Source organism: Leucoraja erinacea, chromosome 31 (assembly GCF_028641065.1).
Source record: "Leucoraja erinacea ecotype New England chromosome 31, Leri_hhj_1, whole genome shotgun sequence".
NCBI lineage: Eukaryota > Metazoa > Chordata > Chondrichthyes > Rajiformes > Rajidae > Leucoraja > Leucoraja erinaceus.
Window position 1 is genome coordinate 18,966,589 of NC_073407.1, and position 14,868 is coordinate 18,981,456.

The 14,868-nt window shown below is 39.7% G+C and overlaps 1 protein-coding gene across 2 annotated transcripts in view; it reads left to right on the forward strand.

The window, feature by feature from the left end:
• Positions 1-4,771: 4,771 nt before the first annotated feature.
• Positions 4,772-14,868, forward strand: part of LOC129712033 (early estrogen-induced gene 1 protein-like) — an 85,277-nt gene continuing 75,180 nt past the window's right edge. Inside the window, exon 1 of one of the 2 annotated variants that reach the window (XM_055660170.1) lies at positions 4,772-5,403. In XM_055660170.1, the coding sequence (XP_055516145.1) occupies positions 5,258-5,403 (146 nt within the window). In that variant the 5' untranslated portion in view covers positions 4,772-5,257. The remainder of the gene's footprint in view (positions 5,404-14,868) is intronic. The other variant, XM_055660171.1, reaches the window with a different exon arrangement.

Genomic DNA, 14,868 nt, shown 5'->3' on the forward strand with positions numbered 1-14,868 from the left:
AACCACTGGCCAAGATTACTCAAAGTGGAGCAGGTGCATTTAAAATAATATGGAGAACCTCGCAACAGAAGCATAGGAAGCTCTGTATAAACAGCAGTAGATAGTGCCTCACAAACTACCCATCTGCCAACCACTGTTTGCTTTATCTACAGAATAGTCTATAATTACCTCATTGACCTCATGAAAGCAACCTTCGAAACTACAAAATCAAGGTGGAATTAGGCCATATCAATCCTGAACACGTGCCAAAAAAGATAAAGGATTTATCAAGGAAGGTGAAATATTTAAACAGTAATGTTAAGCTATCAAGAAAGACTAAACAGGAGGGTCTCTTTTGTTTTGGACGTAGGAAAGATCAGAACCATAAACATGTCTCCATAATAAATTTATCCCCATTGTTTTTAACCTCATGAGGGAGAAAGGGATGTAAGAATGTATCCTTTTATTCTTTATTACGAGGATGTGAGTATCACTGACAAGGTCGGCATGTATTGCCCAAACCTCATTGCCCTTGAAAAACTGGTAGTGAGCTGCTGGCTTGAACTGTTGCATTTCTCTGAAGAAAAATAACCTCATAGACTGTTGCTTTATATTGAGTTCCAGGATTTAAATCCAGCACTGAAGGAACAGAAATACATTTCAAAATCACTGTAGCAACTGCTTGGTGGGGGCAGTGCAGGTGATGGTGTTTCTCTGCATCAAATCATGAAGAAATTATTGTTTAGGTTGGAGGATCGAATGCCAATCAAGTTGGCAGCTTTATTCTAAATGGTGTTGAGATCCTTGAATATTGGAACTGCAATGTCCAAGCTATTAAATATTTCCCTTCAGAGTTTGGATATGCCATGATGCAGGTGTAAAAGATGCCAAAGAACTAAGAAAAGGAAGGATAGAAGGAGGCTCATGCGAACCATAAACACCAGAATGCAACAATGGAGTGAATGGCTATGACCTTGATGTGAAATATAGGTACATGAGCATGGAGATGAAAGATATCTTGTATTTATCAAAACATCAGGCCATGCCAAAGTCATTGGTTTTAAATCCCTTCTTCCTATTTGCTTTCTCATTTTCAGCAGTTATTGGAACACAGTTTGTGTATTTTACAATGAAGGCAAATATAAAATATTTGTTCAGTGGCAAAATTGAACAGATTTTGTTGGGTAGGGAGGGAGTGGAAAAAAAAACATAATTTTGGGACTGAATAATTCACACATTGTCCAAGTTCCTGACTTTTATGTGCCTATATAAAACCAACCTTTATTTTCATGCCAATCACCTCTTTCCCTCAGACACCCTAATTCACTCAAGGAGTATCATGAACTCCTTCACATGATACCTTTCTGGTTAAGCAAAGGGAAAGCTCTTACGACTGTGATCTTCTCACTTTCCAGTACCCGTACACACCGGAGGTGTCAGAGGTGAATCATGGATTTACTTGCATTATTTTCAATTTAGCATTCCATATTTGCTAGTCATGATCTGGTCTCTTGTGCAACAGGAGGACACAACACAAATTGGGTAAAGCCTTTACAAGGACTTCATTCTCTAACTCAGTTCCACAAAGCTCAATTTAGACATTTTATAACTTTTTGCATTCAAACAGGACTAACATTTTCAGCTCTTAACCACACCCTAATTTCTAGGTTCAGAATTTTACAGTAAGAATGTGATAATGTAGAGCTAAAGAAGATTTATGGATGTGCAGGGGTGAAGCATTTTAATTATTGATTAGACTAGCTTAATTAATTCCTTTGGAACATGGGAGACCGAGAGAAAATTAATTGAGGTACACAAAATATAGTGTAGGGTGGGGTGAACAAGTATTTCCATACTTATGGAGAGGTAAATAGCTGGAGGGACAAAGTTAATTAAATGAAGAATTTGAGGTGAATTGAGAATTTTTAAAAAAAAACGAAATAATGGGCCAATGTGGATAAGGTGGGCTGAAGGGTCTGTTTTCGTGCTGTGTGACTCTAATGATTGGTCTGGAGTTCACTGCCTCAAAGGTGGTGCAGAAACTTTCAACACACTTAAAAAATACTTGGATGAGAATTTGAAACATCATAACGTATGGTCCATGGATTGAGGGCTAACAAATATCTGATGAAATATACATTTTTCAGGATGAACATATTGGCAAGGTCAGCTATGCTCACCCATCAAGGATGTTATTCAAGGATAGCTGCCAGCCTGGCCATTCCCATTTCCATCTTCTGGAAGAAGACGCAGGAAAGCCCTGATGTCCAGCCTTAAGAACAGCTTCTTCCCCACTGCTATCAAACTACTGAACTAGTCACCTCTAATATATTCAGTCTAAAGAAGGGAGTTTACCCAAAACGTCACCTATTCCTTTACTCCAGAGATGCCGTCTGTCCCGCTGGGTTACTCCATCCTTTTGTGTCTGATCTCTATTACACTCAATTCTGGAAGGTGCTGTCGTGTTATTCTTAATTTTACCTCATTCAGTTATTCCGTTATTGCAGAGGTATTTTTTCTGCACTACTTCAGATTGCACTACACTCTTTGCACCATTCTACTGTTTTCAATGTGTTGTTGTATTTACTATTGTATCTATCGTTATGTACAGTGAACAATAAATTTCATTGCAAGTCAAGTCAAGTCAAGTCAAGTTTATTTGTCACATACACATACGAGATGTGCAGTGAAATGAAAGTGGCAATGCTCGCGGACTTTTGTGCAAAAGACAAACAACAAAACAACCAAACAAATTATAAACACAATCATAACACACATATTCTTTTACATAATAAATAATAGAAGGAAAAACGTTCTGTAGAGTTAGTCCCTGGTGAGAAAGGCGTTTACAGTCCGAATTGCCTCTGGGAAGAAACTCCTTCTCAACCTCTCCGTTCTCACTGCATGGCAACGGAGGCGTTTGCCTGACCGTAGCGGCTGGAACAGTCCGTTGCAGAGGTGGAAGAGGTCTCTCATGATTTTGTTTGCTCTGGAGTTGCACCTCCTGTTGTATAGTTCCTGCAGTGGGGTGAGTGAAGTTCCCATAGTGCGTTCGGCCGAACACACTACTCTCTGCAGAGCCTTCTTGTCCTTGGCAGAGCAATTCCCAAACCAGATGGTAATGTTCCCGGACAAGATGCTTTCCACCGCCGCTGCGTAGAAGCACTGGAGGATCCTCGGAGACACTCTGAATTTCCTCAATTGCCTGAGGTGGTAAAGGCGCTGCCTTGCCTTACTCACGCCTTGCTCACTGCCTTGCCTTGCATCCTGGTGTATAACAATAAACTATTCTGAATCTGAATGTAATTATTTGAAAGGCCTCCTTAAGAATTGCAAATTTATACGTCCATCTTTTACCAGCTAATATATTTATTATTATATTTCAAAGTTCTTTTTAGTTAATGGCATATAAATGAAACATTATTTGGTTTCAATCGGACATGAATGAATTACATTCTTTAAATATAAGATCCTAAGCCTGAATTGTTAACATTCTTTCCCCTTCCATGGGAGCTGCCTAACCTGCCAAGTATTTACCAGGAGATAAGCTCGCTTGTTTATCTCCCGTAGGATGTGATGGAAGTCGCCATCATTCTGTGTCTGAATCAGGGAGCCAGCAACTACCATCGCATCCAACCTGGAACAGTTGCTGCTGGTCCCCAATAATGACTCACACTCACCGTGTCGACCAAGACGCACATCAGCCACTCAGCCCAGCCTGCTCAACATTCGTCCTTACAGCCAGCCTCTCCACACAAAGCCAATGGCAATTCATCCCTGGATTCTGGCACAGCAGCTGTCAGTAAAGCATCTCTCCCTCCCTGTCTGTCTGAAGAAGGATCCTAACCAGAAAAGTCACCTATGCATATCCTCCAGAGATGTTGCCTGACCCACCGAGTTACTCCTACACATTGAGTTTTACTCAGGATTCCAGCATCTGCAGTTCACTGTGGCTCCATCATTCTCTACATTGGAGCAGATTCCACTATTCCTCTCGTTTCCTGGAAATCACCCTGAGCTCTAAATGTAATCCCATCCACATTCTTTTCCTCTAGTTTCTTCAACTTTACAAAAGCACAACATATTCACTATTAAACAAGTGGACCATGTTAATGAACTCTGAACTAATGTACTATCATACTCTCCGAAATATTATACAGTGTTAACAATAAACATGAAGCCAATCGATATCTTAACTTCAGAATAAGCAGCGAATAAACATTGCTACCACTGCGACATAAGTCATTAAATTAGGTAATGAGGTAGGAAGAAATGACTCATCCATCGTTAGCTGTACGCCAAAGGGACATACTGGAGTATGCTGGAGTAAATCAGTGGGTCAGACATCATGTGTAGGAAGGAACTGCAGATGTTGGTTTACACCGAAGATAGACACAAAATGCTGGAGTAATTCAGCGGGACAGGCAGCATCTCTGGGGGACATGACCAGGCATCATTGTGGGGGTCAAACCAAAGATGCAAGGGCTCTGATCTTTGGGTCAAACCCCTTCCTCAGACTCAGACTCAAGCATTCGCTGTGTGTTTCTTTAAATCGATTAGCAATGTTTTCGCTGGAAACGTTTGGATTTTCAGCCAATGGAGGTGCACGTTTCATCCTTGATCGCGGCGCTGTCCAATGAGGTGGCTCGTTACATCCTGCGGCCCGCTGACCTGCCACTCAGTATTGTCTAGATGGGCCGCGCCGGGACCAATCAGGACGGTTGTCTGTGATCCCGCCCTTGCGGCCAATGAGCGGCGCGTTGTGATTGGAGGGGAGGGAGGGAGGGCGGGACGAGCGGCCTGTGCTGTTGGAGTGCGGTTGTCGAGGTTGAGGCGGGCTGGGCGCTGACAGGAGAGGCGAGCGGCCGGGAAGGAAGGCAGGAAAGCGCCGGCTGATGGTGCGGAGAAGTCGGGGGGGAGGCCGAGAGATTTAAAAAAAAAAAAAGCGCTCCCGTGAAGCTTTGTGAGGGCAGCTTTTTAAAAATAAATAACCCGTAGCCAACCTCCGGAGCACCGGTTAGCCGCCTGGATGCGATGAGGACGATGTCAGCTCCGTTCTGCGCTGATGCCCGGCTTGGAGGGAGACCGCTCTGGGCCCAGCGCCGACCCCTGGGTGACCGGACCTGAGTCCTACAGACCTGGGCTCCAGCATCTGCCGACCGCTCTTCGACCGACGCGCCACTCGCCCACCTCCTCCTTTCGGTCGCCCAAGTTCCCGGACCGTGACCAGCTCTGAGGAGGAAAAGAAAACAGACTGTGCGAGATCGACCGTCCGCCCATGGCTTTCATAATGAAGAAGAAGAAATTCAAGTTCCAGACCAGCTTCAGCCTGGAGGAGTTGGCCGCCGTCCCCTTCGTCAACGGTGTGCTCTTCTGTAAGATCCGCCTCTTGGATGGAGGGGATTTCACCCAGCTTTCATCCAGGTAAGGCTCCTCATCTCCAGCAATCCTAGAGCAAAGGAAGAAGAAAAACAATCCAGAAGCTGCTTTTCAACGATTAGTGGGCAAAGCCAGTTCAATCTTACTTTGCGACAGACAGTGCTGTTTAAAGTTAGGGGAAGTCAAGTAAACCGGTTTTGGGCGAGATAAGATTTTGTTTTGATACAAGGTACAGAGCACAATTCCATGTGGCTCCCACTTGACCTTTAGTTTAGAGCTATTTGGAATACAAAATATTTAAGAAGGAACTGCAGATGCTGGAAAATCGAAGGTACACAAAAATGCTGGAGAAACTCTCCAGCATTTTTGTGTACCTTGGAATACAAAATAGTTTGATGTAGTAACAATATTATTGATTTTGAGTTTGTGGAAGACTTTAAGTGATTATTTCAAGACTCTAACCTTGTACGTGGCTTTATGGTGAGTTATGTTCTAAGATATGACCAGAGGCAAAATTAAATTGGATATTGGATCCAGAAATTGACATTTGGCCTGGCCTACCTGCGTTGGCATTTATGCTTCACTTACGCCTTTTCCTGTCTATCCACTTCTGAAATCTTTTTTTGTTTTGCAATTTAATTGTTTAGATGTTTCCTTGATATTGGCCCATTTAATCACTGCATCAGCCAATAAGAAAGTGGGTGAGATTCATCCAGGATATTGCTTGGAATGAAGTGTCATGAGAAGAGACAGGAAAGGTTGCAGTTGTTTTCCTTAGAAAATACAGCACAACACAGGCTCTTTGACCCGCAATTTCTGTGCTGCACACAATGCCAAAATAAATTAATTCAATTTTCCTGCATGTGATCCATATCCCTCCATTCCCTGTAGTTGAAGTTAGTGAGGCTGAGGAAAGGGTTCTGGTTGAGTTGCATATAATTATTAGGGGCATGAAGATGGGAGGAAACGTTTACCCATAACAGGTATATAAAGCTGGAAGAATAGGTTTTGAGTAAGGGGTTTAGAGGGGTTCTGAAGAAATTTGTCAAGCAGAGAGTAGATGAAATCTAGAATCTAGCACTGCTCGAAGAGGTGGTGGAGATAGAGGGAGATGCACATTTTTTAAGAAACAATCAGTTGAACTATTGAATTGACATGGCATAGAAAGCTACGACAAAATGCTGGTAAATAGGTTTAATGTAGATTGGTACTTGATGAACAGTTTGAATATAGTGCGGTGAGCTTCTTTCTGTGCTGTATGACTGACAAAACAAATTGAGTGCTGAGTCAAGCAGTCAGAAGTCTAGAGGAGTTATATTAAGACCAGGCCGTGTTCTCATCTAACCACTTGGGTACATTTAGTTCTGTTCATTAAAACAAGAAATTCAACAGGCCAGGCAAAATTGACTAAAACGCAGAAGGGTAAAATATTGGACAAAAAAAAAGAAGTATTTTCCGTCTTGGAGCTGATGTTAGGAAGATGATGTCATTCATGAAAATTTGATTTTTTTTAAATTTGGAAAATTACTGAAAATTACATAACAGAAGAAAGGAAATACTGCCTAATGTGAAAATATTATTTACAATTGAAAGCAATTTCTTCTACTTATCCTTTCAGTTAAGATGGCTGACAGGAGATTAATAACAGTTTTTAAGACTGGAACGATTGCATAACTAGTGACAGAAGAGGTGTTCGTGTGAGGAACCTGTAACTGGGAACAATAAATTCGAGATAGTCCTAACAAATCCGATTAAAAAATGTAGTTGAGCTTTCTTTGGCTTGCGTGCAGTGAGAATTTGCAACGAGCTACCACATGAATCAGTTAAATAACATTTGCATTTAAGGGAAAGCTAAATACGTAAACAAGTGAAATGAATAGAAAATTGGTTGACAGACAGGAAACAAAGAGTAGGGATTAACGGGTCCCTTTCAGAATGGCAGGCAGTGACTAGTGGGGTGCCTCAAGTCTCTGTGCTGGGACCACAGCTATTTACAATATATTAATGATTTAGATGAAGGAATTAAAAGTAACATTAGCAAATTTACAGATGACACAAAGCTGGGTGGCAGTGTGAACTGTGAAGAGGATGCTATGAGGATGCAGAGTGACTTGGACAGGTTAGGTAAGTGGGCAGATGCATGGCAGATGCAGTATAATGTAGATAAGTGTGAGGCTATCCACTTTGGAGGCAAGAATGGGAAGGAAGATTATTATCAGAACTTTGTCAGGTTAGGAAATGGGGAAGTACAACGCGACCTGGGTGTCCTAGTACATCAGTCACTGAAAGTAAGCATACAGGTACAACAGGCAGTGAAGAAAGCTAATGGCATATTGGCCTTCATAATGAGAGAAGTTGAGTATAGGAGCAAAGAGGTCCTTCTGCAGTTGTACAGGGCCCCGGTGAGACCACACCTGGAGTATTGTGCGCAGTTTTGGTCTTCTAATTTTAGGAAGGGCATTTAGGAATCTTGCTATTGAGGGAGTTCAGCGTAGGCTCGCGAGATTAATTCCCTGGATGGCGGGACTGTCATATGATGAAAGAACGGAGTGACGGCTTGTATTCACTGGAATTTAGAAGGATGAGAGGGTATCTTATAGAAACTTATAAAATTATTAAGGGGTTGGACACGCTACCTGCAGAAAACATGTTCCTGATGTTGAGGGAGTCCAGAACCAGGGGTCACAGTTTAAGAATAAAGGGTAGGCCATTTAGAACTGCGACGAGGAAAAACTTTTTCACACAGAAAAAGTTTGTGGAATTCTGTGCCTCAGAAGGCAGTGCAGGTAAATTCACTGGATGCATTCAAAAGAGAATTAGAGCTCTAGGGGCTAGCGGAATCAAGGGTATGGGAAGAAGGCTGGAATGGGGCACTGATTGTGGATGATCAGCCATGATCATATTGATTGGTGGTGCTGGCTCGAAGGGCCGAATGGCCTACTCGTGCACCTATTGGGTATGTATCTATGAGTGACGAGTCGTGCTTGTAGGGTGAAATAACAAAGATAGTAGGAGGTTTGTATATGTCATAAGGACTAGAAACCAGTTGAGTGAGATGGGTTGTTCTGTGCATTCTTTGCAAGTTAGACCATGTGCTGGGTGAGATGTCAACTGACAGGCAATAAATATAAAGTTGGTTTTGCGTTTCATGTTTGTTTTGGCTTAGTTAGATGTAAACACTTTACCCCCTTCCCTTTCATTTCACAAGTGATCAAATATTTCAGCCCAGTTATTGAAAGTGTGCACATTAATCCTGACTGATTTATTTCCTTGCCCGTTTTCCGTATAACAACACTAGTTGGAGTGCCCATCATTGCTATTTAACTCGCATGGCACATTTACAAACAAATCTGGGACCGTCTGCTCTTTTTTAATTTCTATTTCGCACTAATGGGAGCATTTACTCCTTTGATGCAGCTTCAGGTATATGACTCCAGGCTAATTTCACTAACGTGTGCTGCTGCATACATTGTTATTTTCTTTTACCGAAAATGAAAATTAGGTTCACTAAAGCTAGTCCATGTTTATCATTATATCTACAACATATCTGCATTGTCCTTGAATCTGTTAATGCTTGATCAAGTCTGCACTTTTGAACCAGCTTTCATTCTTGTATTCTTTGGAAATACAGTATTTATTGATTTTTGTTAAATTCGAAGATTATCTGGTGAATTAAAACTCAGTTAGCTTTTGTGGTTCATAATCAATGTTAATCTTGCCGTTTTAACTGCTTTTTATACTGTACTCCTGAACACAGTTTTTGAGGAGCTCGGGTTATTGAATCAAAATGTGTCAGAAGGAACTGCAAATGCTGGTTTACATCGTAGATAGACACAAAATGCTGGAGTAACACAGGGACAAGCAGCATCTCTTGAGAGCAGGAATAGCTGATGTTTTGGGTTTAGACCTGAAGAAGGGTCTCAACCTGAAATGTCACCCATTCCTTCTCTCCAGAGATGCTGCCACCTGTCCAGATGAATTACTCCAGCATATATTTGGGTTATTCAGTTATGTCCGAATAGATATATTAGGACATAGTTTTGTTTTGAGCAGGCAATCCTCTGGTGGTTTATTTTTTTTATTTTGAATTTCCTTATCGGCAACTGATTAAAAAAAAAAACAGCTTACAATAAATGAAGCTCTTGCCCTGAATTATCAGATGAAAAAATTGTTTCAAGATGCAGACTGAATGAGTTCTGTGCTCTGCTGGGGAAGTGAACCGTCACATTGTATTTCAATATTTTGTAATGGGTCTTTCCCCATGACATTCACTGTTGGGCGTTGTTCTATGGGGACTGTAACCATTGCAATTTTTATTCTCTATTGATTAACTCAATCCAGACATGTTTTATGAATATTGTGTTGCCTTAGAATTGTTGATGAAACAGAAATATAAAATTAGAAAATATTCAGTTTTCTAAGAAAGCCATGCCCCTACCGTGTAAGGTGGGATCACCCAAATTCCTACTTTGATCACAGATTTTTATGTTATATACAATGAAGTATGGAATGCAAAACTCCTTAAATACTGTGTACATTTCAATTGTATTAATATTTTTAAACTGGTTGAAATGGGGCAATCCCATCCCAGCAACACGACAATGTTTTGGTGATAAATGTAGACCATGACATTGACGAAACTTTTGTGGTCTTTTAAATAGTGACACAGGTCATTTTATATCCACCAAAAGTGGCAGATGGGGTCTTGTTTAAACATCCCATCTGAATGATAATATTTCCTGGCAGAGCAGTGCTTTCATTATACAGGACTTTGTTTCTGCAGAATGGGTATCTGGCGGATCCTTCACCTGGTGCTGACACTGCTGAATGATGCAGTTACGTATTTACAGTATCCAACTTAATTCACTAGGACATACTCCTGTATATTTCACTGGGACATCCTCCTGTATAACTTTCCCTTTGTATTGTGGTTTTATTGTGGATTAAGTTGATATTTTTACTTTTCTGCACGTATTCTGTAAATACCTTTCTGTTGAATATTCTTTTCTTTTAGGATAAGGACAAGTATTTTCTTTATTGGCTTTATTAATATAGCTGTTTGGATGCCAAAGGTTTTAGAAGCATGGATTGATAATCCTTAGTTTTTAATTTGTTTTACCTATCTGGTCAGAAGAAAGTACATTGGCCCATCATTGGCTGTGGTCATATGTTCTTGATTCTGCTGATACTGTGTGATATGACTCTATAAAGATGATACCTTTTGTATAAAATACCTGGCTTATGTGGTTTACAATTACATGTGACTGCATGTGCTTATTTAAATTTTAAAGATCTATACAACTTTAGTTTGTGTGTTTGAGTCCTAGTTTCTAAAGTTTTTTTTAACTTTCTGAAACAACTTGTTTAACATAGAGCAGGTGCTGAAGTACTGAACCATCAAAATGGAAAGTCTGGAACCTAGGTCCCATTGTGGCTGCAGAAAACAAATGATCATGAAAGCTTCTGCTTTATCACTTTTTTTTAATTGTTTCGGCCTGTCTTAATTTGGCTCTATCGATTTCAGCTGCATTCTGAGAATAACGAGAAAGTAAATTAATTTTTCATACACCACGCAATTTTGTGCACATCCTAAAATCCTGGCTTCACCAATAATCAATGAAAGATTAGAATAATTTATTTAAAATCGTGTTCGGATGTCCTTTAGATCTATTTTTTGTGTACTGGTTTATTTTAACATTACTTTAACTTCCTGTTGATACGTTTCATGTTGATCAAAGACTTAACGAATGCCACCTGCTTTTCTTTGCAAGTAGATGGTTACTGAAATGTTTGGCTGTTGGCTTGTGTGGTTCTGTATGTCTCCAATTATCTTTTCATGTTTCATAATTCAAACAAATGGGGAATTTTACATTTCAGCTCGTGTGCGCAATACCTTGTAATTCTTTTGGTCTTTTAATATTCGCACATCGCTTTGGGTAAATGATCAGTTATAGTGTCTCTTCATGATTGGCCATCATTGTGTATTTGATGTCCCCAGTTCTTTGCCGTTATGTTTTTGAAAAAAATCTGCACTTCTTGATATTCCATAAACATATCTGGACCACAATAATTATTTTGTCATTTATTCTTGTAGAACCCCCATGCACAAAATCTATTCAGTTTCTTTGTACTGTTTTTCTCTCCTGCATGCCGACTCATTCCTGAAGCCTCTTGTCCTTTTTGAGCATCAGGCTACAGAATGAGAACTGTCCGGCTACTCATTTAGGCTGTTGGAGGGATAGGGTAAGTTAAGTTCAGTCTTGATTTATCAGAATAGGAAATGTGGCAAGACCTATCAAATATCCTGTTGCTAGCCCAAGGTTTTGGAAGAACAATTGTTGCTTCTATACTTGTGTGTCTGCTGATATTGGCTCACGGTTTCAAATGTAAATCAAATGATCCTCCTCGTGTGACTTTTGTACCACTGAAGGAAAGGGAACAATATGCTGAGACCAGGTTTCGCTTCAGAAGCTACGCAATATAACTTGCATTTGCATATCCCTCTTCATGACATTGGCCTTTTGCATCCAGTGAAAAGATTAGCATATTCTTGTCAACATTTATTTTAAATTTACTGTCATGTGTAACTGCTAAAAAGTCCTTGGTTTCACTTATACATGCTCAGCCATTGTACACTCCATGGTTAGCTCTGAAAGCAGCTATTTGGTATGTGGTTTCCAGTGGTTGTCACACTATGAACCTCTAAAAATTTGGAAACGCTATTTAATTATGAGTAGTATGACTGCTTTAACTACTTTGCACGCATGTAAAATTTGTTCAATGCCTCAATTTTAGATTTATAGTTTTGTATTTGGTTTGCATTTATTAATGTTAATTTGGATAAAGGATTAACTGCAATTGCAATATCACTGCAATTAAGCTGTCAAATTTTGGATTGGAAAGAAAAAAACGACTTCGGAAACAAGGATTCCAATGCACAAAATGAAGTTGTTTAGATCCTTAAAAGCTTTAAATAAACTTATACAGTAACATTAGCAGAATTACAGGCTTTCCATTAAAAAAAATGAACTTGAGATCATTACAGTTTAAGTTTGAATTTATTGATTCTTAAAAATTGAGGGAGGAAGTTTCCTCCAAGTTGTGAAAAGGGAAAATGCTGCAAGCCTGATTATTTCTGGTTTGTTTAAACAAACAAGGCTGTGAGAATCAAATGATGAACAAGTTATCTTGTCTAGGAATTGTGCAGTTGAATGAGACTAATTATGTGTTGAGGTCATATCATAATCAATACTTTGATATGATAACGCATTCGTCAGATTTAACTTTTTTTCATAACTGAAGGAAATCTTGTGCATCTGCGGCTGCACCAGATTGTGTTCCCTTATGCAGCATAATGTTTGAGATTATTTATGCAGTTAAATTAATTGAAGGAGGAAAGGGACAAGAAGGTTTCATCAGATTCCAATGAACTACAATTTATTTTGAGTCATTAAAAGGATATGGGTATCGCAGACAAAATCGGCTTTTATTGCCTGTCCTTATTTGAGAAAATGGCGGAGAACCATCTTCTCGAACAATTGGTGTACTTATGTGGTAAGGATGTTTTTGCAAAGTTATTGGGTGAGAGCTGCTGAAATGAAATTCAGTTACAGTGATACAACAGTGTTATATTTACAAGTTAGAAAATTATGTGACCTGCAGGGTGGTGTTTCCATGAGCTTTCTGCACTTGTTCTTCCAGGATTTAGAAGGTGCATTTGGAGTGGAATGCCAAAGTATTGGTAAACAGCTACATTCTATTTTATTTTTCTTGTTTTACTCATTAATAAACGAGGACATTGTTGACATAGGTCTGGACAATTGATGCCTTGATCACCTGCACGCCTCGTGCTGGTTATGCAGTTCTAGGATCAAATCCTCTGAGGAAGTAACGACAATGTATTTCCTCGTCAGGATGAGGTACGGCCCAGTAGAGAATCCATGATGGTGGAACTCCATCAGTCAGCAACTCTTGCCAGTTAGTGATAAAGGTAAAAGGTTTGGGAGATGCTATTGAGTTGCAAGTAACTGCAGTGCATTTACATAGAAACATAGAAAATAGGTGCTGGAGAAGGCCATTTGGCCCTTTGGGCCAGCGCTACCATTCAATATGATCATGGTCGATCATCCTAATTCAGTATCCTGTTCCTGCTTTCTCCCCATATCTCTTGATTCCATTAGCCCTAAGAACTATATCGAACTCTCTGAAAATATTTGCGAACATCACACAAACCAACTTTCCTTCCTCCAGCTTTTTGTGTCTATCGTCCTTACCCTAGCATGCAATCTGGATTATATGTTAGATTTACCTACCTAGATTTTTCATGGCTTCAATTAAATGAAAAATATTTATTGTGAACATTCTTTATTTTAAATGCAGCACTTTATCTTTTCCTGGGACTTGTGCAGTAAGAGATGACTTGGGTGACTTGTGCTGTTTAATTTATTAGTTTGATATAGATTGTCCAATTTGTCTTTTACAATGTGCGTGAATAAGCGAGTTCCGTATAACAACTGCATGCCCAGGTCATGGGTCATTCGGGATAAACATTCTCACCAGCTGAGCTACTGTGTGTGTACGGACCTGCGTATTAATTTCAATGATTTATAAATCGATATATCCATCAAATATGTCAGCAGTATGCCACAGTGTACTGCAGGCTGCACAAATCCAAAATGATATCTGTTTAAATTATTGACTCAATACAGCACCAGCCTTGGAAATGCAAGAATGCTTGGAACGAACCTGTTAATTATCAATTCCCTGGAATTAGCCTGAGTCACAGCCATTCAAATATGATATTGATTTACACGAATTACAAGTTGTGTGGTCAACCTATTTGAGACAGTCCTTGCATTCCGATCTAAACAACCTTCCTGGATTGAAGGAAACGAAAATGTGCTGTGTGGATTGTGTAGAACAGTGGTTCCCAACGTGGGGCGTACGCCCCACAGGGGGGCAATTTGATTTTTAAGGGGGGTAATTGAGCGCGACTGAGGCTTTATTTGCTGTTTTCGTATGACAATCCACAAATATTTCAATATTCTAATATAAAAATTTTCTCTCTCTTTATTACCTGGGAATATTTTATTATATTTATCATTATTATTATTTTAATACCACCTAATGTTTTTTTTTCTTTTTTTTTTTTTTTACAGTTTTTTAGTCATTTCCTGCTCAGAACTTTAACTGTCTTTTGTTTATTTCATTTTTCTTTTTCATGGATGCCATGTTCTTTTGAAGCTCGTTTAAACCAAGGTATTGGCGTTTGAAGCTTCTTCAGCTGAAACGGAGTTCACTTTTTAAATAAGAATTATTTATCACCACATGATTTTATCAGGATTTATCAGGGGGGCATCAGGGTTTTAGAGGTGATTAGGTGGGGCATGGCCAAAAAAAGGTTGGGAACCACTGGTGTAGAATGTAGGTTGGAAAGTTCAGATTAGATTCGAACAGGCTGGTTAAACTTTTGAGGTGGGTTGGCTTAAATAAAGATGCTGTTGCTTTAAT